This window comes from Quercus robur, chromosome 12 (genome assembly GCF_932294415.1).
Source record: "Quercus robur chromosome 12, dhQueRobu3.1, whole genome shotgun sequence".
Classification (NCBI taxonomy): Eukaryota; Viridiplantae; Streptophyta; class Magnoliopsida; order Fagales; family Fagaceae; genus Quercus; species Quercus robur.
The window spans coordinates 39832996-39857277 of NC_065545.1; the positions used below are offsets into that span (position 1 = coordinate 39832996).

General features: G+C 35.2%; 5 protein-coding genes across 6 annotated transcripts in view; 4 read left to right on the plus strand and 1 right to left on the minus strand.

The window, feature by feature from the left end:
- LOC126707954 (lysine-specific demethylase JMJ32) overlaps positions 1–24282 on the plus strand; it is a 64737-nt gene that overhangs the window by 31285 nt on the left and 9170 nt on the right. The window lies entirely within an intron of this gene.
- Positions 1151–2146, plus strand: LOC126708505 (mitogen-activated protein kinase kinase 10). The gene is given in 1 exon segment (XM_050408294.1): positions 1151–2146. A coding segment is annotated over 1 exon segment (996 nt).
- On the minus strand, positions 3502–13418 carry LOC126707956 (protein SAMBA). 2 transcript variants are annotated; one of them, XM_050407719.1, is made up of 4 exons: positions 13176–13418; positions 11716–11826; positions 4686–4780; positions 3502–3811 (listed from the first exon to the last, which is right to left on the minus strand). In XM_050407719.1, exons 1-3 carry the CDS (start codon positions 13366–13368, stop codon positions 4719–4721), a joined length of 366 nt encoding a protein of 121 aa, XP_050263676.1. In that variant the 5' UTR covers positions 13369–13418; the 3' UTR covers positions 3502–3811; positions 4686–4718. The 2 variants fall into 2 exon arrangements, with proteins under 2 accessions (XP_050263676.1, XP_050263677.1); XM_050407720.1 differs by lacking the exon at positions 3502–3811 and adding an exon at positions 4412–4633 and having other exon boundaries at positions 4672–4780.
- On the plus strand, positions 13525–17078 carry LOC126707955 (uncharacterized). Its single transcript, XM_050407718.1, has 5 exons — positions 13525–13696; positions 14308–14425; positions 15686–16076; positions 16200–16348; positions 16765–17078. Exons 2-5 carry the CDS (start codon positions 14315–14317, stop codon positions 17056–17058), a joined length of 945 nt encoding a protein of 314 aa, XP_050263675.1. The 5' UTR covers positions 13525–13696; positions 14308–14314; the 3' UTR covers positions 17059–17078.
- On the plus strand, positions 21669–23990 carry LOC126708506 (serine/threonine-protein phosphatase 7 long form homolog). Its single transcript, XM_050408295.1, has 6 exons — positions 21669–21779; positions 22014–22597; positions 22709–22771; positions 23127–23217; positions 23338–23427; positions 23823–23990. The coding sequence occupies exons 1-6, from the start codon at positions 21669–21671 to the stop codon at positions 23988–23990; spliced, it is 1107 nt and encodes a 368-aa protein (XP_050264252.1).

Sequence of the window (24282 nt, forward strand, 5' to 3'; positions counted from 1 at the left end):
TTTTTAGGGGAAAGAAAAGTTAGACTAGTATCTATCTGATATGGTTTGTGCTAGAATCTTGGAACGGGTGACAGATTGTGGAGCTTTATAATTTTTCTAATTTGAGTTCTCTAAAAGTAATGCTCTTTAGCTTATTGATAAACAAAGACCCTCCCACTTGGTGAATCCCACGCAAGGATAGCCATAAGCTAATGATGCAAGTCATACTAGTGTTGGTCCGTTTTCTGTGCATTGCAGACTTATGAGTGCCAAATGTTTCCCAGTTCAACCAAGAAAAAGTTTCCCTCACTCTTCTAAGTTCTAACAGCTTCCAGGGAAATAGCTACACGTTTTAGAGTTTCTGTTTTGGTGCATGAAAAGGAGCAATTGCTCTCAACCCCCATTTAAGCATAGCTATCCATTATTCCATTCCATACCCTATAACACTTACCTCTGTTAGTTAAGGGAAAAGCGGCTGTTACATGGCTTTGCCTTCCATTTCGGCTTCTGATCCTAATTATATGATTTTGCCGGCACAATCCCTTTATCACTCACTATCTGTTATTGTACCAAATCCTAAATGCGCACTTGGTATCACACCCTTGATCATGAATGAGGTTGTCAGAATCAGGCGGATGAGATTCCCCTTATCTTTCAATTGTAACCCATGAATTTTTTTTTTTGTGGGAACACTAACCCATGTGTTAGCCACCAAGATATATTTGTTCATAAAAAAGGTTTCTAGTTACCATAATTGACATATTAGATTTAAAAATATATGTGTAAGCATGTTGAGGTTGATGCTAATAAAAGTGATATTAATGATGGGTCCATGTGAAAGTGACGTTACTCTAATCACAATTCATCAGAATCAACTGTTATCTAAAAGATTGTGAAAATTATTGTATCTCTAGCATTACTGTAAAAACTAATTACCTTTAGAGCCAAGATAGGCATTGACATAACCACAAAAAACTCACCTGCCCTTGAATTATGGGATAGTCACATTCAGTTGTTAGCCTTCTGATGTGCTTGTGGGTTGCATGCTCTAACCAATCCCATGTATTAATGCTCGTCAGATTGATTTCTTCGCTACACATATACACGAAGTGAAAGAAGTACTTATAAGCAGACATAGGGAGAGAGAAGAAGAGAGGCTGTAAGAGTGTAAATGACATTGGTGAGAGAGAGAAGACACCAACAAGCACTAAAGCTATCCTTGCCACCACCAGTTCCAGTAGCTGAGTTCCAGCACCAGATCCACTTGACTGCATTGTTGCCAGCCCCTGGTCCTGACTCTCCAGGCATTGACAACCTCTCTGACCTAGAGAAAATGGCTGTTCTTGGCCATGGCACTGGTGGCACCGTCTATAAAGTCCTTCACAAGAAAACCTCATCAATTTATGCATTAAAAGTGCTCCGGTTCAATCAAAATACAATCAGCATTTGCCGCCAGGCTGCACGCGAGGCTGAGATCCTCAAAAGAGTTGATTCACAATATATTATAAGGTGTCATGCAGTTTTTGATAATGGTTTCATTGATACAGACAATGGGGGTGGTGATCTTTGCTTTGTTATGGAGTACATGGAAGGAGGCTCACTACATGATGTGTTGCGAGCACGCCAGAGACTACCTGAGCATGTAATCTCTGGCGTGGCTAGGCGTGTCCTAGAAGGACTGCACTATCTGCATTCCATGCAGATAGTGCATAGGGACATAAAACCATCAAACTTACTTGTAAATGATAAGGGAGAGGTGAAGATTGCAGACTTTGGGGTTAGCCATATTGTGGCTGGGACACGTGAGGCATGTCATGACTCCAACATGGGCACATGTGCATACATGAGCCCAGAAAGGTTTGATCCAGAGAGATGGGGTGGTGATAATGCAAATGGGTTTGCTGGGGATGTGTGGTCACTTGGGGTGGTGGTGTTGGAATGTTATGTAGGTCATTTTCCATTGATCGGTCCTGCGCAAAAACCAGACTGGGCAACATTAATGTGTGCAATTTGCTTTGGGGAGATGCCAGAGATACCGGAAACAGCCTCACCGGAGTTTCGGAGCTTTATAAGGTGGTGTTTAGAGAAGGATTGGAGGAAGAGAGGGACGGTAGGTGAGCTTCTCGGCCATGCTTTTGTGAATAGAAATTGTTAGAATTCTATGTAAAGGAGTGGTTGATTAGTTCAATTGCGCTTGCTTCTCTTTCTTTTTTTACCTCACACTAGAATAATTCTTTTTGTTTTGAGTTCACAATAATTCTTTTGATCTCACTTCCTTTTGGTCTTGGGGGATCAGTCATGCCACAGAATTTTTGGTTGCAAGTTGGAAGTGGCTAGAGTCTATTGCAAGGGTGGTGGCCATTGCAGTGTAGTGCGAGTGTGTGTGTAGGTGGTGATGACAAATGACAAATGTGTTTTTGAAGAAATTTTATCTGATCTTCAAAAACAAGTTGCCAAGATCCCTTATTTCTTTGTTATACATATTATTTTATTTTAAATAATTCCTCTCAACATACCAAATTTTTATCAATTGTCCTCCCATCGATTTGCTTTTGTATATTTTCCAGACCACAATAATTTTATACTTTTGTCACATTAATACTCCATTTATTATACAATATCTTTAATAGTGAATTGGCTGATGAAAATTTTATTTTATTTTTTAAAATTAGAAAGATGAAAAATCATATTAAGATATGTTATGAATGAAAAGATATATTTTAGTCTAAGACTTTACATAATTTAATATATTTGGGCCCGTTTGGATTAAGGGGAGAGTAGAGGGGAGTAGAGTAGAATTGGCTGAAAATAGGATAATTTTGAGCCAATTCCACTCTACTCTACTCTACTCTCAATCTCTCCCCCTCAATCCAAACAGTAAAGAAGTAAAGATAAGTTGGTGGTGGTTTTGCAATTACAGTGCAATAACAAAACTCCGCAAATTATACAACTTAGTTAATAAGCATTATTAATTCTTCATTCTTAATTACCCAGCTGTCAGAGAAAACTCACTTGATTATTACCTAACAAAAGAAAACTCACTCGATTCCCAAATAATTAAAGACAAAGTTGTCATTGCAAAAAGGATTTGAGTTTGAATTCCACTTATACCAAAATAAATTGGTGTCTAATTTGAGTTTGAATTCCACTTATACCAAAATAAATTGGTGTCTAAGTATAATAATAGTTATTATCATGAAGCAAATATTATATGTTCGAATAGTATAATATCTCAAAAAAATAAAAAATAAAAAGGAAAGAAAATAGTAATGTTGTTCCTTTATTGTGTCAGCTTCCTTAAAATACTTTCGAAATGTGCTTGGAAACTTATATTCCTTTAACCCTTTTTTGTTCTAATTACATTCCAGAAGGGAAAAAAAAGGCAATGTCAGTGGGAGTTTTTAATTTTATTTTTGTTATTATTTATTCTGTTTTACCATAAGCTTGTAAATTAAAGTTTTCCCTTTGTTTTATCTTTCACCAGAGGTAGTTTGCGTAGACAAATCTTTAGACAGGGTAAGATAATGGAAAACGAGAATGATCATAGTTAAGTTCGCGCTAATCTGGAAGACCAGCATAGTTCTCAAGTGTCAAGCAAGAAGACCTCACCCTCCTTTACATTACCAAATAATGAGGGTTAGAACTTAGAACAAAGAGCCTACACCACTAAGAGTCTATAGCATCATCCCCTTTTCTTGATTTCATTCACAACCTCTTCTATTGGAAGCCAAAAATCATCACAAAGTAGCATGGAGAAAGCAAGACAATGGTTGTCTGTTCTATGCTTTCTACCATTGAAAAGCATCAGGTTCCAGCCTATAGGTGGAAGAGCCTGTAAATTCAATCAATGGAACAACCTAATCAACCAGAAATTTATGAAAGTAGGTCCAATCTCCCCATGCTTAACACACCAAAAGGAGAGTGACAAGAGATTAATGCCTTGCCAAGAACCTTGTAGCTCATAGCTCTTGGTGTGTGTGTGTGAGAGAGAGAGAGAGAGAAGGGGGGGGGGGGGGGGGGGGTGTCAACTAAATCATTACAATTTACTTGCACATATACATATAGTAGGCCAGCAATTATAAAACCTCTAAGGCAGACAGACCTACTTTTCATTACACTGTGTGTGAGTTTGGATAGTGCATTTTGCTCGTTTCAGTGTGACTGCAATTTTTTTTAGTGGGTCCATGGGCACTGTTCCTGGGACCCGCAAGTACGGAAAAATGCAAATCTAACTTTAAAATTAGGTCTCACGGCACTATTCACACATTTAAAAATTATTTTATTACAGTGTTTTCAGTTTTCAGCAATAAGCGGTATCTAGACAGACCCTATATGTTTAGTAATTATAAGTAGGATTTTTAAGGCATGCCACTGACATTCAGGAGTGGTTAAATTTCTCAGTTTGGCTTCAGGGACCCCTGAAATGAACAGATTACCAAATGGAACAGTCCTGATCACTTCATATACATTTGCTCATTTGTCAAATTCAATGAAAACTGAAAAAGCAAAACCGTTCAGAATAGCTGTATAAAAAGAAACAGAGGGGATACAGACTCTAAGCCCTTCAATGTATATTCTACTTGAGATGAATTTCAGCACTTGAACAGTTTTAATTATAATTAATTTGAGGAAGGTTAAAGAAGCACGTCTTAATAATTCACAGTATACCATATATACTTATCAAAAAAAAAAAATTCACAGTATACCATATAATATGCTTCTGTTCTAAGAATTCAGAATCATTTTGGTGGAGCCAAATTCCAACTCTTTGATATTTCTGTCGGCTTGTGAAGAAAACCACCTGAAGTGAATTTACAATGAAACTCAATTACCAATGTTAATGTTGCAATGAACAGAAAAACAGGTAGTGGCACTAACATAAGGTGATATACGAAAAATATGAGCTGAAGCAATATATAACAAAACCAGGCTCTCAAAACCACAAAAAGGCTAAGCAAGCAATTTTAGATTCTAATATATGTTTTAAAAAATAGAAAAAAAAAATGTGAAAGATGCTATTGAGTCCCCACCAATGAGCAAGACAATAGAGGATATACCAAAAAGCATGTCCTTTTGCCTAAATTAATCTTCTAGACATGTTTCATAAAATAATGGGTTACATCCCTGTGTGTCCAGCATATGTAATTCCTCTCTTGATACTAATTCATGCAAAACATAGAAACTAAATGTGGTGTAAAATTCTGATTGATTGACAAATCAAGTGTTAAACCATTTAATAACTTTCTATTGGATTTGTTTTTTGACAAATCCATTGTTGGATTACATTTATCTTATACCTTCTAGGCTTGCAAAATATCAAGATGATCAAAGATCAATAATTATATGATATATACAATTTTAAATTTCAAGCTTTTATATTCTAAAATTACACTCAAAATATGAGTTTATAAATCCATATAGTAAATAACATCTAATTCATACAAATTTGGGCATGCGTATTAAGAACAAAAAAACGTGTAATGATTTTCCAAATACTAATTAAATAAAAAGTTATTGTCATATAACTAACAAAGAGTTAAATACCAAGTGTAACTTGATCCATTGTAGAAAAAAAAGTGAAGCTTGATCCTAACAACCCCTACTTCTAATATATATAAAAGAGAAACATAGGCAGTAATTCAAATTTAAGAGACACCAAACATGAGAAATTGCTTCAAAATACATCAAAGACCACCCAAATTGGAGACACATGGCTAAGTGACAATATTTGTATACTTACAAAGTTTGAAGTATCTTACTTTTAAAACTACATCTAGATAATGTTATTCCCTTAGCAACAATAGAAAAACATACAAGGTACCTGCCTCCTAGCTACAATATTTGTATACTTACAAAGTTTGAAGTATCTCACTTTTAAAACTACTTCTAGATAATTTTACTCCCTTAGAAACAATAGAAAAATATGCAAGGTACTTGCCTTGAGTCCGCTTTTCATAATCAAAGATTTGAAGACTGATTGACATACAAAGGAGAACTTTTATTGCAACAATGTTTTGAAGAAAAGAATCACCATGAAATTCTTATAGTAGGATGCACCAATATCATCAAGTCCATTAGAAACATTTTTTTTTTTTTACAGGATAAGTTACACTTCCACTTAGTGAGTATGAACACACGACCTCACCCTCCATTCCATTATTATGGAAGGAGGAAGTGTAATTTGAGTTAAAGCCCATTGACTCCATCATGTTTAATTTCTATTGTGAATTCACAAAGAAACTAGAAAATTCTAATTGGAGAAAAAATGAACACAGGATAAACTATGTTCTGGGTGAAATTCTATTCTGCAATGATACCTATCAAAAAAATAAAAGAAATTAAATTCTGCAATAATAATGGAAAACCTATTGCATACATCAGGTAGAGTCAGCATCTTTTGTTATGAAAAAGGCACATCAACAAATGCAACAATAGAAAGAAACTTTCATTAGATAATAAGTATTTTAAGTTCTGATTTAAAATATGCACAGAAAACACTGATCGTCACTATTATAATTCAACAACATACAATTCAAACCCTACAAATAAAAGAAAATAACATGCAGACATTTTCTATCTAATTGCAAGTGTATAAATTGATTAAGGAGAAACTATGATAGGGTGAAGTTTTTTTTGGATCAGGGGGATACTCACATTTCTATGTATAATAATCATATTAATTATAAATCAAAATGATTCAAAAAAATCTATAAAGTAAGAGGGTAGACGATTTTTATATTTTGTTTGAATCAATCAAATAAAGTGTCCTGTGTGGCTGTGTCTTTACTTATATTTGTATAGTTAATATGTAGCATATATGAGCAAAAAAAAAAAAAAAAAAAATATATATATATATATATATACTACTAAAAATAAGCACTGAATTTTAATAAATTCACTTAGTTATCTAACATATGATAGATGCTTAGCCTATTGGATGTTCTAAATTACAAAAGAAAATCATAATTATATACAAAAAAGGGAGTGGCCTTGTCAACCATGATGGGGCACTGCCCTATCATAGTTTCTCCCATTAATTAAAAAGAAGTTTTAGGTTTATGGTTCACTCTAAAAACTCAATACTTACCTGCAATTTATACTTTTTCTTCTATAGATGCTATTTATATTGTAACAAAATTTTATGAAATTTACAATTCAATGAAAGTTTTTTTTTTTTTGATAAATAACGTAAGAATATTATTAATAATAAAAAAATTGCCAAACTGAGTACATTGGGGATGTACTATGGGGGCACAAATCAGGAAACAAAAGAACAATAGTCAAGAAACAAAGAAAAGGAAGAACAAGAAAAATGAGAAAAAACTACACTCCATTCAAAGAGAGTGTGTAAGAAGAAAGACTTAATCTCCAGCAAAGAGCATTCACAACCCTCAAAACTTCTAGCATTCCTTTCACGCCAAATGCACCAAATCAAGCAATGAGGCACTAGTCTCCAAACATCAATATGACGATGTCGCACAAACTTTCCTTGCCAGGCCTCAAACAACTCAAGAACAGTATGAGGCATAACCCATTGAATACCAAACAAGCAAAAGACCATGGACCACAACTCCCAAGCTATGGAGCAATGAAGTAGAAGATGATCCACTAACTCCCCACACTTCTTACACATATAGCACCAGTCAAGCACCATCACTCGTCTTTTATGAAGGTTGTCTGTTGTTAAGATCTTACCTAAGGAAGCAAACCAAGAAAAGAAAGCCATCCTTGGAGGAACCTTCGATTGCCATATCATTCTCCATGGAAAAGAAACAAAAGTAGGAGGGTAGAAGGAGCTATAATAACCTCTAACCTCAAAACCTCTATTCCTTGCAGGTTTCCAACAAACCTTATCAGGACCAATTCCCCGCACTGTCCAGGAATAGACCAATTCCATAAACCGGTCAAAAGCTTCTTCTTCCCAATCTTGTGGTGGACGACGAAATTGCACATTACAATTCAATGAAAATATTTGCAAACTTTATCATTGGAATTAATTATGCTTTTAGTTATACTTTCTTAACATATATAACCACATTTTTCCATTTAAGTTGTCCATAAGTATTAATTAAAATGAAAGTCACTTGAATTTAATCAAACTCCCGTGAATAAAATAAAACGAAAAAAAAAGGTGCTTCTGCATAGTGTGGGCTCTAAGGCTAGTGGTCCAACATAAGACAAAGCGCCACAACTAGAAAAACCGTAATTATCTTATTAATTTAATAAGGCACATGAAACATAATCCAACTCTAAAAATGGAATATCAAGAACCCCTCCCCTATCCCACCCACCTAAAAAGAGAGAGAGAGAGTTATAACTTATAAGAGTAATAACTAACAGAATCAAGTTAGAATGTCTGGAATCATCCAAAACATGCAACAGAAAGATGCTCTATCAATGCCAAGAGTCAATAAAAATAAATAAACTCATTCCAATGACAATAACTATCTCCATTTGTTAAATTACCAATTGTCTCAAAAGTTTAAACTATTAAGAAATGGTAAATTTAATCACTTAACAATAATTCTAACACTCCCCTTTACATGGAAGCCCAAACTCCCCCTTAATAAATGGAACCTAACATATGGGAATTTTAACAATTTAAATGAGGGGTAGAGTGGAGACAGAGATTGAACTTAGGACCTCCCACTATGATACCATATTAAATGGTACCATTTGCCCCAAAAGCTTAAACTATTAGGAATTACTTAACAATAATTCTAACAAAAAGACTCCAAAATTTCACATTTAAATTCAATAACTTGGAGATAGTCTTCAACTAAGACTTAATCTCAACTAATTAAAGTTGTCTTTTCACTTGATAGAAGCATTGGGAAATAATGAGATATTGAAGGCAATTTCATTGTTTCTAAGAATCAGCTCCCAAGTATGGAACGGCAAAAGGCAAAATGAACATGAGTCAAATAACATTCCCTTTTTCCACTGTGACCAGTCTTTTGATATTGTGTTAGGATCTTGCCAAAAATCTTTAACTCAATGGCATAGCTTGATGTTTCCAATGGAAACATTCACACTTCAAATTCCCTCTCTTCCACATAAAAATGTATCAAAAGAGATATTGGGTCAGGATCAAGTCCATTTGCTTTGTAATGGACAGGCCATTTCATGATGAAAATTTGATTGCCTGTGAATTTAAAAGTGTATATGGTACCATATAATTTGAATGATGTGACACATTATTCACCTTTAGATTTGTGATACATTATATCTTCACCTTAAAATGGATCCTTTCCATTTCAAAGCAAATGGAGAGGACCTTTTTCCTTTGATATCTTTCTTTAACTTTTAATTTGTAAATCATCATCACTACAATTGCTATACGATTTAATGAGATGTACACAGTAAAGCTATCATTGTAACTGGCTTGATCTTCACCATTAATGAGAAGTTGAAAATAGCTTTTCAGGAAGCACCTGTAACAGAAACGCCTTTCTTACTGCCCTGATTTTTGCATTTTAGTAATATTGAGAACTTTTCAGCAGGTGCCATTTAGAAAATTGAATAGCATAGCAATAGATTTTAGTTCACTTGCTATTAAAGTTTTATAACAAGTCTATCAGCAACCATGTTCTAAAGTCTAAACATCATTTGAATTTTTATATTTCTCTTCTTTAAGCCTTTTTTTTTTTTTAATTTCCTTTTGGCATTGAAGAATCCAGAAGAAAAGGTCTATGATGAAGCTAAGCAAAGTAAAGCGTTAGGAACTCATGCTAGGTTTAAAAAATTAGCAAGCTCCAATAAAGGATTGTTTTAGTAATATATCCCAAAAATCTCTTGAATAAACCTCTAGCCAAACAAATCCTACAAACAAAGCCTAAATACATGAGAAATGTTGATAAAAGCATCAAGCACACTTAAGCACATAGGCCTCTTGGAGCCTAGGTGCAAAGTGCAAGCACAGGTCTGATTGAAGTAAAGCGCATAGTTTTCAAATATAATATCTCATAACTTCTAATAGGAATATTCGTAACATATAATAATAAAAAAATAATAATAACTTAAAATTTGTATATTTTACTGATTAGGTAAGTGCAATTATATAATGTTTGTGAGTTCAAATACTACCAAAGTTATTTCAATTCTTAAATTTTTTTTTTTATATAGTAAATTGAAAATATTTATCTATTTTTTTGCTAGGTAATTATGGGGGCTAGAACCCCCGAGCTCAAAGATACATATGGTACCAGGTATCGGGTAAATTGAAAATAGTTATCAATGGTCAATATCATAATATCTAGTCATAGAATGTTTAACAATTATATTTTATATAATTCTTTTATGCTTTATAAAAGTACATAACCATGACAGGTATGATCAAATGTATATGGTTCAATCAACGTACATCTAAAAGTCAAAGACCAAAAAAAGCACAAGAATTGTAAATTAACATTGTTCATGACATGTAAATAAAAAATTGTGTGTAATACAACACCGTAAGGATAGTGGTTGTGTAGTAATCATTGGTCCATGTCATTTCTTTCAAGATCAAGCAATAAATTTTGATGGTCCATGATATTGGGTTTGTTTGGAGTTCATTGGGTGATGACAAAATCCGTTGTTTAGCTTTTAGCTTGTTGGCAAGGATGGTTTGGTCGGCACCAGAATAGTCATATTTGGATGATCAACCCCTATTGCTTGATGTGGTGCATTTGGAGGGAAAGAAATAGCAGGAGTTTTGAAGACACCAAAGATTCTATGCCTAATCTCAACTTATTCTTTTTAGAACCTTATTGGATTAGTTGTCAGCCATGAGGAACCTTTCTTTATTTTCTATTGTTGATTTACTATATTTATGTAACTTTTGTAACTGACTATTTATCCCAGTATATTTCCTGTATACTTGGGTGACTAGTTTTTTAAGATTTTATACAATTTTATTACTTATAAAATATAAAATAAAAAAGTGTGCCCAAAGCGCACTTCATTAAATAAGCTTTTTTTGGGCCTAGTGAAGTGTTGAGAGCTTGGGGTTTTGAGCTTTGAGCTTAAGCGCGCTTTTAACAACACTGTACATGAGGCACATATGGTATACTAATAAGCCTATCAAGTTGAGTAGCATTATATTTGAGCTGACCCAAGCCATTAACCTATAACCAAATCAAGCCCAGAAAGTTGAGGTACTTAAGGTCCTAACAAGTCTATTAAGCCAATTAGTACTCTAGGATTGCTTTAAAGTTAAAATAAAAAAAATAACAAGATCGAATGTTCTGCTTTCATTCCATAAATGACCTTATACAAGTCTGCTAAAGAGAAGAGCCACGCATATGTAATTCAATTCCCCTTAAATCCCTAAAAGTAGACAGCTCATGCTGTTCCTTCAAGCTTATCACACTCAAGCAACTAGCAACTAGCAACCAACAAGTTAATGTTGAAACTTTGGTACCCACACAAAGCTAACCCAACACCTTACCAGCCCTACCCCAGTGACATGGATATCTGCAACTACTTTGGATCATGCTTTTGAAAATCCTCAACTAAAATAGCAAAAGGATGTCACAACAGATCAACCAGAGGGTGTCCACAAAGATAGATAGCAACTTGGCTAAAGAATGTAATGTAGATGTAATCTTTACTAGACTATATGTGTCAGGCATTATAAATTGTTGCAGATTGTGGACCTTAGATCCATATAAATTTTATTAGTCTATGTAACAAAACCAAACACATATCAGATGAGACAAAATCAAGAGGTTATTGCTGGGTTAAAGAACTAACCTCGCCTTGAAATAAGGTGGATACGGGAGCGAGGTCCTTCAAACTTCCAGTTATCTTCATCCAAGGATTTAACCTCCTTATCAAGTGCGGCCATCAGATCAGATTTTAGGACTACAATACAGAAACAATCAGTTTCTTATTATGAGAGCAATGATTTGTCTAGTGTTAAAGAAGCATAAGAAGAAGTATAAAAAAAGTATGGATTTTTCTTATTTAGAATCCAATGAGACAACTATCTTAACCTGAGTAAGTTGAATATACTGCATTTGGTTCAGTGGAGTCTTCTCTTTGTTAGTCTTATCTATTTTTCCTAAACCAAAACAGAATGAAACATATGGTCCAAAAATTTAACTTTGCTTACATCATTTCTCATAAACCAAACACACACACACACACAAAAGAGTAGATGAAGCACACATAGAAATTTCAACCTGAAAGACCCTTTAAGCCACGTACATGGAGCTTTACCTGAAAATACTCTAGGCTTGAGGTCATTTTACAACAATTTAGGACAAAAAGAAAGTTCCAATTTGTACTATTATGCTTTACACAGTTTCTTAGAATTAGTCATAACATCCCCCCCCCCCCCCCCCCCCCAACCCCACCCCAAAAAAAAAAAAAACAAAAAGAAAAGGCAATTAATAGTACTGCAAACCCTGAAAAGCACAAAGCAAGTACTTTAAACCCTGAGACACAAATCGTCAGTATCTAGAAAGATTCTGAACAAGTAAAAAGCTGATTGCTGAAGTTGATCCTTAACCTCCACCTAGGGCTGTAAATGAATTTTAACTTGATTATTAAATGAGCCAAGTTTAAACATAATAATGTGTTTGCGAACAAGCTTGTGAACATAAGGGCATGAGTTAACTATATATAATACTATATATTTCTATGTATATTTGTCAAAAAATATATTTATATAGACTTGAAATTCGGTTGTATAAGTTTGTAAATTGGTTCATATGATATTAAAATTATTATTTGTATATTCATAACATAAACAATCTATTTATAGTAAAAATTCATAAATTTGTGAAGGAAAAAAAACATTTTAGTCATGATTTAACTACATATAAGAAAAGAATAAGTTTATCAAGTAAAGCTTGTGAACAAACCCAAACTTGCTCAACAAGTAAATTAACCAAGCTTGAACATTTTTAATCTTGTTGGTGATGAGCTCGAGCTTGTTCGAAATAAAATTTTAGCCCTACCTCCACCCTCTCTAACACAAGAAGGAAAATACAATTATAGCTTAAATGTGTGGTAGAACTGAACTGAAAAGCCCAAAGGGCTAAAAGTTAAGGAATTTTAATGTGAACCTCCTAAGCACTTAACCCAATTTAAAAGGCCAAAAAACAAGGACCCAGATGGCTCAAATAAAAGAAGTTTCAGACAATGACAATGTAAAAATAGAAGGACCCAGATTCCTGAAGAAATGAACAAAAGAGAGAAGTACAAACCGAGCATAGCCTCTTCTTTACGCTCTTGAGAGGAAATTGAATCAGATGGGTTGTGTAGGAAATCTTCTGTGGATAGAGAAGCGGCATTATTGCTGCTACTCCCTAAGCCTAAGCTTAAGCCACCCACAATTGCAGTAGTTGATATTGATGAATGTGCTGGTGAAGAAGATGACGACGATGTTGAACTATTCATTTCTTTTTCTTTTTCTTTCTTTCCTGTTGCTGGAAACTGAAAAAAGTGGAAAAAGTTTCAAACTTTATACCAATTTTGCAGATATAAGCAAATGGGTCAAGTCCAAGTGTGACTGAGAGAGCTCGTTTATAAATTGTGGGCTTGATTCTGACATACAAGCCCAACAAATGTATTGACTAAATGGGCCTCTTCGCTTCTTCCAGGCCCATAATAGGCCTTCTCTTTCTCTCTCACACACTCTGTGCAGAAGAGAGAGAGAGTTCCATCGTCCATGGTTAGCTGAAGAAGAAGAAGAAGAAGAAGAATTCAGAATCAGAAGCTGATTTAGGTGAGTTTTTACTTATACCTTGTGCCTCTGTTTGTGTTTTTACTCTGTGCAGAAGAGAGATATAATTACATACATTTGATCTTTTCTTGGTGAGAAACAGAATTTTTGTTGTTGTTCTTGAAGAATTGGATGATTTTATTAAAAAATAAATGAAGGGTATTGATTACTTTGTGGAAATTTTATAAGGGCTGCTGCAGTATTTTCCAAATCTGACTCTTAAGGAGAGGTTGTTAATTATTAGATTCGGATGAGAATTTAGTAGTAGGAATAAAAACCCTCTGATATGCCAACTTTATGCTCCACCAATAGCTCTGGGTTTTGATTGCTTGAGTGTAAAATGAAACACAAAAAAATGGGGACTGAGGATTTGTGTTTGTAGGATTAGGACTAGGAGCCCTTCACTGATATAGGATTTTACAAATCCTTAATGCAGACAAGGAGATTTCTTTTTTGTTATTTTGGGATTTTCTTCTTTGTAGTATTAAGTTTAGTAAAGTCTTGATGCTGGTTGTGTTTGGGCTCAATGGAGGAGGAGTGAATTTATAGTTTTTTTTTTTTTAATTTTTTTTATTGATAAGTGTATTTATAGTTCCATTTTTATTCTGCTTCAGTTACACCATGGAAACTTGGCGGCATGTTCAGTTATGCATTTATCTGTTAGTTGGAATTTCTTTGCTATTCTTTTTTGGCACTGGCTCCTGCATGCATAGTTCTTCGATCTCAAGTGAGGTGAGTTTACCTTACTTTTTGTTAGCTGAATTTTTAAGAGTTTATAATTCAAAACCATTGCTTTTTTTTTCCCTTGGTGTGTGTGTTGTGTGACAAAGAACTATAAATGCACTGGTGTGAAGAGTCATTTAATTCAAGTCACTAAGTGGAGAATAAAAACAACATAGGTAGAGACTCTGTGGAAGAACATGACTGTTGCAACAAATATGGCCTTAGATACAGTTGAAAGTAAAAAAGGATTCACGTTGTGGATACCAATCTATTCTTTTCACAGTGCTTCTTTCACTTCTCAAATCTACCTGGGCAAGTTCCCTATCCTTTGCATAATTTGTATGTTTGTTTTGTCATCATCGCCTTGGAAACAGAATATTTTCTCCCTGGGATGTTGTGTATTTTTTTTCCCTAAAGAAGCACTTGTTGTGCCTTTAATCACTATCCATGCTTAGAAACCTTTATCCATCTTGAAAGAGATTGGGTTTTAATTGCAACAGCAAGCCCCTTGCAATTTAGGCCTCTTTTTCATTTCAGTTCTGTTGATGGCTCATTTAGTCTTCAATGAACACACCAGTTGTGTGAATTCCTTTGTTCAATGATATTAGTAAGTGATCAATGTGTGAGCCTATGGATTCATTCAAAATACTAAAAGAAACCAATGTTGGCAGTCCAAGCATCTAAACTGTAATGCTTGGGAACATCTTTAAGCCATTATAACTTTCCAGTTGCTTCATTATGTCTGTATTGAGGATGAAATGTAAAGCAATCCAGTCTGATATTAACATGAAGAGATTACCTACTACGGAATTTGAAAATACAGTAACACATTGGTGTAGGTGGACCATTTTTGAAGCATTAAAAGGAAAGAAGAATGCAATTATGCACTTAAAACCCAAACTACTTTAGATCCCAAAGTATTATAGATCATAATTGTGCCTAACAAGTTAAAATGGCACTTTCTTTGCCCATAATAATCTGATGGAGGGTGAGGTCCTGGGTTCAAGACCAATTGAGTTTATGTGTGACTTACCAATAAAGAAATAAAGAAAAGAAAATAGAGTTTTTATGCAATTCTACACCTCTTGAATTTATTAATTATCATTAGTACCCAATTAATGATATTGTTCCATCAAAAAAAAAAATTAATGATATTGTAACGAGCACCATATCACAATGTTCCAGGGAAAAATCTTTGCCAATTTTCATCCTCCTTTCTGATACAACTGACTTTAGTATTTCTTTTTCTCACATGTATACTTTTTTCAGGCACAAAGGGATAATCCAGATTTTGATTCCAACAACTCAAGTATCAGCTCTTTTTGCAGTTTCAAGAACTTTATAATGGAATCTTATTATGAAAAGTATGGGAGCTTGCTTGATTCAGATTTCCAAGATTTCATAGCACAAGTACTTCCGTTGGGCATGTGTGGGAAGCTGCTAGATAATTTGAACCTTGTGCCAAGATTATCAGTTCTACAGCACAATCTGATTGGTGAAGGTTCTCATCGTCATTTGTCCTCATCCATCAGATTTAGCATGGATCCAAAATCCATAACTGATCTATCAACTCACTCATGTGAGGTCATAATTATTGAAAGACTGCCCTCAGGTGTTTTTGCTGACCCATTTGAGCTACAACATCTTCTGCAGCATGGTGGTAAAAATACTATATTAATTTTTTCTACTGAAAATCAATAAATAAAATGTTATCAAAATTCTTAGATCCAGGAATATTGCACTGTTCTTTCTCAAGCTAATTAGTTTAAACCATTTATTGCAGTGTTTAATGACGTATCTGTTTTTGGAGATACAAATTTGGAATTTCCTTCATTTCTTTCAAACCGATCTGTTGTTGAGATTCACATGGATGTTGGTCACAAGAATGAACTTGACATCAACATAGAGCTTCCTCTACATGCACGTTATCCGGTAAATGATAAGGATATTAAGAATTGTGTTTAAAGAAACAGAACTATTTCTTATCCCTTCTTTCATAATTTAGTACCTGAAAGTGTTTCTTAGTTCTATTAAACATCTGGCCAAAATTTCTACCCATGGTTGGATTACATGATTTTTCCTTTTGAGATATATATATATATATATATATATATATATTTATATCATTATGCATGCGTACTACTAAGGAGGCTGTACTTGCAAAGTAGTTACTTTTACTTGCCGTCAGAAGAATCCTGGGTTAAAATTTAACATGGACTACATAAATTTCTTTTATTCGGACTAGTATTAATTGGAATTATAGTCTGTTTTCTGCTCTTCTTTCAGTAACTGACTGGCTACAAGGGAAAGTTTGCAATACATCTTGAAATTTCTTTTTTCTTTTGCAGCCTCTAGATAAAAGTGGTTATTCAAGAGTCAAATTTGGTCCACCTGATTTGTTTGTGTGCTGTAGCATAGAGGGGACGTCGCATAATCAGAGCTGTTTATTTACTTCAACCAGTATTAGTTCTGAACTGGAAAGTGGTGAGATTGTGTGGAGAATACCTTCAGGGATAAAGACTCATGCTAGAATTGTATCCATTGTTACTTTTATTTCAGCCTTATTGTCAACTCTGTTAATTGTTTTGACATGTATATTTTATTCAGATGCCAAACCTCGCAAAAATCAGAAGCAATCTTAGTGTATTTTCTGGCTTGATAATTTATTTAGCATGTATCAGACTTAGTTCTGATTTTAGCCTTTTTTTTTTTTTTTGGCTATAAGTTATGAGAATCCATGATGGAAGGTGGTGTGAGACTATAAAGTGTATATTGTTGAAGATTCAGATCCTTTAGAGTTCTTACTTCTTAGAATACTTTACACAGTAAATCCCCACCTTTCATTTAAAATTAATGGTTAAAATGTTACCACCTCATTAATCTACTAATTCAAACCTAAATTAGTCTTTCAAAACACAAAAACCACTCCTATCTATGACTATCCTAAACGTTAAGTTAAACCACTAACGCCATTCAACTTGGAGAAATCATCAAGAAGAAAACCAATTTTTCTTTTACAACTCTCTTGCATTCGTTTAAACTTTGTGTCTCTTTAACCCACAAGCGATAGATCCATCTAGGTCAATCCCTTCAAAATGGACACTGAATGACCATTCAAAGCCCAATGGAAGCAAGGTATGTTTATTTACCTACTCTCCATGGTCTTTGATTCTGTCTTTTATTTTTCAGCATATGGCTGATACTAGTTTTTGTTCGATGACGTATTCTGCAATGGCACTATCACATCACTATTTATCTGCAAAGTGTTTGATAATTGTTTCAATAAATGCTTTCCCCCCACCCTTTTTCAATGAGTATAATGGGACAAAATGGGTAAATACCATCTATTTTAAAACTATATAGTTAAATATTCTTTTTTTTAAATTATTTAGCAAAATGTCTATTCTTTTGAATTCTCAATTCTCATTTTATTCCTTATCAGTCTCTTTTTTTTTTTTCTCTTTATTAATAGAAGAAAATTGCAATACTTTATTTGCATTTTTTTTTGTGTGACATTGATATATTTAAGTTATCTCTTCATTTAAGGTTTTTTAGTGACCACCTTAAAAAAAATTTTGCTAAGGCCACAACTACTAACTATGAAGCAACAATTGCAGCCCTAAGTGAAAGACCAAATTCACCTCGTTTTTTTAATTATAGCTATGGGCTATACGACTTGAATTTCTATTTTGCTAACCAGATTTGGGTTATGTGGAAGTTCATATATGCGGTCACTTTGTGCATTTTTTAGATGTGTACAAAGAGTTTATCTTTGAAACAAAAGTTATTACGCTGAAGATGGAGAAACTAAAAAAAAAAACTAAAATTATAGGGTAATTTCTGTGTAGAAGCAATAGGAAGATATGGGGATCTTTCTTTATTTTGGAAACATTGGGTAGAATTGTCTCTCAAAACCTCACTTTGATTTATTTTGGAATCTAGGAAGTACGGACACGGCAAAATTACCAACGTATTGGTGTTGAACAAATATCCGATATGGACACAGCCCTAACACGAACACAAACGTGTCAAGTACACACTTCAGAAGAAAAAATCATTTTTAATTTGATTGTTCTTTTTGATGTTGAATGTTGTTTATTTGAAGGATTTTTATGGATGTCTAGTTTATTTGAACGGGTTCGGCTCGTGTCCAGTGGAATGGCCAGTGGAAGTTTCCACTGGACACGTCCGGATTCGGACACGTGTCCACAATCCAATGTGTCCAGTGGAAACTTCCACTAGACACAAGCCACACCCTATTTGAACTCTTTGTTTGTACTTTAAACAATATTTTATTGTCTTTAAATTAATTTTAAATATATTTTCAAACATTTTATTGTTGTTTGATGGACAAAAAAAAAATTTAGTGGTAAGTTCAAATTAGAACTAATAATAACTTACCACCTATAATTTGTTGTGAATATCTCAAAAAAATAATTTGTTGTGAAAATGTCGTAGATCGTAGGGATTTTTTTTTTGGCATTTAGCATTATTTTTAAACATCTTAGTTAGTTGTCAAGTTTGCAAAACTATTTAGTGGATTTTTTTTCTTCAAAATAACACTAATTTTCAAACAATTTTGTCAGTTAGCACATTTTCAAAACTATATAGGAAACTAACATCTCGAGTGCAGAAGACTCGATTTTGGTGTGCTAAATCAAGTACAATGAACTCGATTTCAACATCGGCCAACAGCTGATGTCATAGAACTCGAGGCCAAGGGACTCAAGTTCTATCATATAAAAATTGAGTTTGTAGGACTCGATTTCATTTAAATTGAACCTTCTTCTACTACTGGCCTCCAAGGCCCAAGCTCATCACTGAGGTGGTTCTCTCTCACTTTGTTTCGTTCCCCATTGACGCTTACATGGGTTTTGCTCAGATCAGATCAGACCTAGGTTTTGCTCGGATCGGACCTGGGTTCTGTTGGAGTTGCTCAGATCGAATCAAAATTGTGAGGAAGGTTTTGCTGGAGTTGATTGGATTGGATTAGACCTGTGAGGAAGGTTTTGCTGGAGTTGAGTTTTGTTGGAGTTAGTCGAAGGTAAGAACTGAAGTTGAATTCTAAAATTTAAATGAAATCAAGTCCTACGGACTCGAATTTTATATGATAGAACTCGAGTCCATTAGACTCGAGTTCTATGACGTCAGCTACTGGCCAACATTGAAATCAAGTTCATTGTACTTGATTTAGCACACCAAAATCGAGTCTATTGCACTCAAGATGTTAGTTTCTTAAATAGTTTTGAAAACGTGCTAACTAACAAAATTGTTTGAAAATTAATGTTATTTTGAAGAAAAAAAAAATCCCTTTTTAGCAAACTAGTATCTCGAGACCCTAAAAGTTGAGTTTAATGTGTGGAACTCGAATGTTAGAGAGTCAAGTTGCATTTGTTCCTACATTCTCCAAATCTTCTAACTTCTTCTTCAGATCTTCTTCAAGTCCTTGTTCTAGATCTTCTTCTTTTTCAGTCCAATTGTCATCGTTGTCTTCTTCTTCTTCAGATCTACTTGGGTCTCAAAGACTCGATTTGTCACTGAACTCGAGTCTCACAAACTCGAAATGTTAGTTTACAAAATAATTCAAAAAATGTGTTTACTATCTAACATGTTTCAAAAATCATGTTAAATGCCAAATTTCTGGATTTTTTTAGAAAATAACTATAAAATCCAAACAATATCATTAGTTAGGAAACGTTTCAAACTAATTTGGTTTATAACAATTCGAGTTCAGAGGGGTCGATTTTTGGGTTATAAAATCGAGTATATTGCACTTGAGTTTCCTGTTTTGCCAGTAGCTGAGGTGGCCAGACTGTCCACATAGGCCAGAAATCGAGTTCATTGGACTCATTTTGTAAGCCTAGAAAACGAGTTCATTGGACTCGGTTTCTAGGCAAAGAAACTGAGTTCATTGAACTCAATTTTTATACATATAAATCGAGTTCAATGAACTCGGTTTGCAAGACCAGAAACCGAGTACATTGGACTCGGTTTAATTTAAAGGAAACCGAGTCCATTGTACTCGGTTTCCTTTTGGGTACGTGTCAACCATCGCAGCACTCAAAAAAACACTTCAAAAGCACACAAAAAACCAAGTTTTACACACAAAAACAGTTCAAAAGCACACAAAAAACTAAGTTCAAAACACACAGTTCTCACTCTCATTCCCTCTCACTCTGGGTCTCTCTCTCACGAGAAGTCTCTCTCTCACTCTCACACTCTCACACTCTCATTCCCTCTCGCCTCTCGCTCCGTCGCCGTCGCCGACTCTTGCTCCCGTCGCCGTCGCTGCCTCTCGCTTCCGTCGCTCCGTCTCCGCCTCGCTCAGTCTTTCTCCCTCAGTGGTTGGTGAACTACCTCACAAAAGTAAGGACTCTCTCTTTTTTGGGTTTATTGGTAATGGAGGCATGCATTGTACTTGATATTTGGGGGGTGCAGAGTTTGCTGCCATATCTGCTGTGAGGCAAATGATTTGTTCAATTCAAGGAAAATGTAGGATTTTGATTATGGTCATCTAGCTGGCCTTTAATAAAATGTGCTCAATGGATTTTGATTTTGTAGAGCTTTTTTAATAAAATGTACGTGTTCAATCTAGCTGGCCTATAAAGCAAAATTTATTGTGAAGACTATGATGGTGTTTGCATGTAGAAAGCTAATTTTATGTTTATCTCAGCATGTTGTTAAGGGAAAAAAGTCTGATCTGAGCATGTAAAACTGTAGCATTTTTGAATTTGAATGCAAATACTGCATATGGGGCTGGTATTTGGACTGAATTATTGAAATAGAAAATCTGGGGAATTGAAATGAAGGGTGTTCTGATGATAAAAGATTCAAAGTCATAAAAGGGGAATGTAGAAGTTAGAAAGAGTTTACCATAATTAATAGAAAATGTTAAGATATGCTACTACTTTCAGATCCAGAAAACCACTGTTTATTTCTTTTTATAAAAGAAGTGCAAAATATGAAGTATATTCTAATACCAAAATGCAATTTAATAAGATTTTATAGTAATTTTGGTGATTTGAAACCAAAACTGAAACTTCTCAGTCCATTCCATTGAATATGTGATGGGAGAAAAGCATAGTTTTAACTATTATGATTTTAATGATTTGTGATTGTTGTTGTTGAACTAGAATTAATAGTAATTAATAGTAATTTGTTGTTGAAGAAATTAGGCTATACATTGAGATCCTTGCCAATTTATCTTCAACATGTGCTTATATTACTCTTGACTCCCTAAACTTCGTGTTGTATGGCTGCTATTCCTGCTCAGATCCCTGATGAGTTCGGTCCTGGTCCCATTAAGGATTCAGTGTTAAGGTTTCTAAAAGATCATCGATCGTGTGCTGTTTGGGAAGGCAAGGTAAAATTAAACCGACCACCTGCTGAATATTCTCTTCTTATCCTACATTATGTTGATTTTTTTTTCTTTCCATTTCTAAAATTCTAAGTTTGTCAATGGTATTACTAGCTTTGAATGCATAGTCATGCTCATTAGTTGGGTTAAGTTAGATTGGCAGACTGTTGCACACCCTTATATAAAGGTTACACCCTTATGGCATATTGTATCTCATCACCATGGTTCTATCATGTGTAGGATCCGGGGGCACTGAAATGCCTTGGTCATAATGACGAGTTGCGAAAACGACGCTCAATAGTAGTGGATGATCGCATCCTCGACATTGTCAAGAGAGTTGGATTAGAGGGGCTGTATAGGACCCCATGTAGAGAGATTGATCATAACTTGATAACGGCCTTCGTTGAGCGATGGTGGCTTGAAACCCACACCTTCCACCTGTCACATGGTGAGACAACGATCACATTACAAGATGTGGACGTTCTTTTGGGGATTCCAATCGATGGTGAGGCAATTGTTGGAAAAAATGACTTGACATGGGCTGCTAAATGTCAGAGTCTACTTGGAATTGCTACTAATGCTGTGGTGCTTAAAGAACAAAGGATCCTAATTAACAAGCTACTAGAAAAATTCGACCAAGGGCTGCCCAATGGTGCAGTAGAGGTGGTTGTGCATCAATATGCACAGTGTTATACTCTAGCACTCCTGGCAGACACAATTTTCGCCGACAAGTCTAGCGATAGGGTGCATACGATATGGTTGCAGATGTTGAGGAACTTTCGCAATCCACCTCAGTACAGTTGGGGGAGCGCTTGCCTTGCATGGTTGTACAAAGAGTTATGCAGGGCAACCGACAGAGGTGCCAGTTAGATTGGTGGGGCTTTGCTACTGGTTCGGTATTGGGCATGGTTCAGATTTCCTTTTTTGTGCCCAAGGAAGGACCTCCCACCAGATGATGCATATGGCCCACCATTTGCACCTTCTCCACTGTCCATTAAGTAAGTCTCTTCCTTAACCGATTGTCTCTATTGGAAATAGATCCATAATTTTAAACGACATGACACATAGTTAGACATAGAGAATAAAATTTTAACCTTGATATTCCTCAAATTTTGAAAATTAATAGGATTTTTATTTATTTTTATATATCATATTACAACCACTGAGGTCGTATGTTATGATTGATGTATAATACAAGTGTTAGCTCCACCACTAATCATATGTTTAGATAATCATTTATTGGTATAAACTTAGTCGTATGTAATGTTAAATTTACAATTGCCCATCAGTTATTGTTGTTGATTACTTCAAATTCTCAATTTCAAGTATTGACTCCCTCTTTCTTAATTGTAGGACTGTGTGGGTCATGAGCACAAAAAATAGCCCCCAAGAAATCTGTCTGGTCCAGTATCGTCAGCTTTTAGATTCTATGCATCCCAAGCAGGTACCCAAATTGTGTTTCTTCTATTGTTTATGACTATTGTATTTATAACTGTAAAATAGCTCATAGTCGAAAATAATGGAACATTGCATAATGTGCTGCCCTTTTATTTGGCTACTTCAGGTGGTGTGGCAACCATATGAAGCTGAATTAGCCCACCTGCCTGCGTTCTGTGTCGCAAGAAGGGACGTATGGACGGCGAGGGTGCCGCTTGTATGTTTCTGGCTAGTAGAGAAACATACACCGGACCGTGTTCTTCGTCAGTTTGGGATGGTACAAGAAATCCCCCCATATGTTGATACTGACGACACCCTTCATGACATAGACCTAAGGGGGAAGATTGCGGTGAACTAGAGGGACAAACATTATGACCATATCCAAGGGTGGAATAGTCAAGCATGATCTCTATGTCATGGAGTACGACTAGAGGGTGCTATGTCGCCTGCTCATCCATACTTCGATTGGTACGATAGGGTGACTTGGAGGTTTGTCGACCACACTACCGCGTCACTTCTTATTATGGTAATTGCTTCGACCTTTCTTTTCAAATTTTGTTGCGTATCACTATTTTTGTGTTAGATGTACTAATTGTATTTATTTACTTGCAGGTTGCCAGTCACAAACAGTTGTTGATGTGTCATGCAGTAGGTAGTCCTGAGTACAAGCAGATTACAGCTGTACTTAAGGTAGTGGAACGCCTTCGCCGTATAACTGCCCAACTTCCCTTGGAAGAGACTGATGGGGCAAATCAAGAAGCGCTAAAAGATATTGGATGACCAAGCACGAGCTCAACTCGTTCCAGCCATAGCCATGGTCAGCGTGCTGCACCCCATCAAGTTGTCAGTAGGCCGGGTCCCCCTTCACCCCCACATGCACCAGAGTTCCCTCCACCCTCACATGCATCTCTTGCCCCAGAGATTCCTCCACGTACTGCTCATGCAGTTCCTGACCTAGAGATCCCTCTACCCACTGCTCATGCATCTTTTCACCCCGAGATCCCTTCACACACCCCATGTACATTTTTTGACCTCGTTCATTTTTCATTTACCTCGCCATCCTTTGATCTCG

What these genes read in the sequence shown, in the direction of transcription:
- LOC126707956 (XM_050407719.1), bottom strand. Translation starts at nt 13,368, where the DNA reads ATGAATAGTTCAACATCGTCGTCATCTTCTTCACCAGCACATTCATCA. An exon ending in TAAAGAAGAGGCTATGCTCG is followed by an intron (nt 11,827 to 13,175) that starts GTTTGTACTTCT and finishes TCTGTATTGTAG; the next exon opens with TCCTAAAATCTGATCTGATG. An exon ending in CCACCTTATTTCAAGGCGAG is followed by an intron (nt 4,781 to 11,715) that starts GTTAGTTCTTTA and finishes AATTCACTTCAG; the next exon opens with GTGGTTTTCTTCACAAGCCG.
- LOC126707955 (XM_050407718.1), top strand. Translation starts at nt 14,315, where the DNA reads ATGGAAACTTGGCGGCATGTTCAGTTATGCATTTATCTGTTAGTTGGA. An exon ending in GTTCTTCGATCTCAAGTGAG is followed by an intron (nt 14,426 to 15,685) that starts GTGAGTTTACCT and finishes TACTTTTTTCAG; the next exon opens with GCACAAAGGGATAATCCAGA. An exon ending in CTCTACATGCACGTTATCCG is followed by an intron (nt 16,349 to 16,764) that starts GTAAATGATAAG and finishes TTTCTTTTGCAG; the next exon opens with CCTCTAGATAAAAGTGGTTA.
- LOC126708506 (XM_050408295.1), top strand. Translation starts at nt 21,669, where the DNA reads ATGGCTGCTATTCCTGCTCAGATCCCTGATGAGTTCGGTCCTGGTCCC. An exon ending in ATTCTATGCATCCCAAGCAG is followed by an intron (nt 23,218 to 23,337) that starts GTACCCAAATTG and finishes TGGCTACTTCAG; the next exon opens with GTGGTGTGGCAACCATATGA. An exon ending in GGACGGCGAGGGTGCCGCTT is followed by an intron (nt 23,428 to 23,822) that starts GTATGTTTCTGG and finishes ATTTACTTGCAG; the next exon opens with GTTGCCAGTCACAAACAGTT.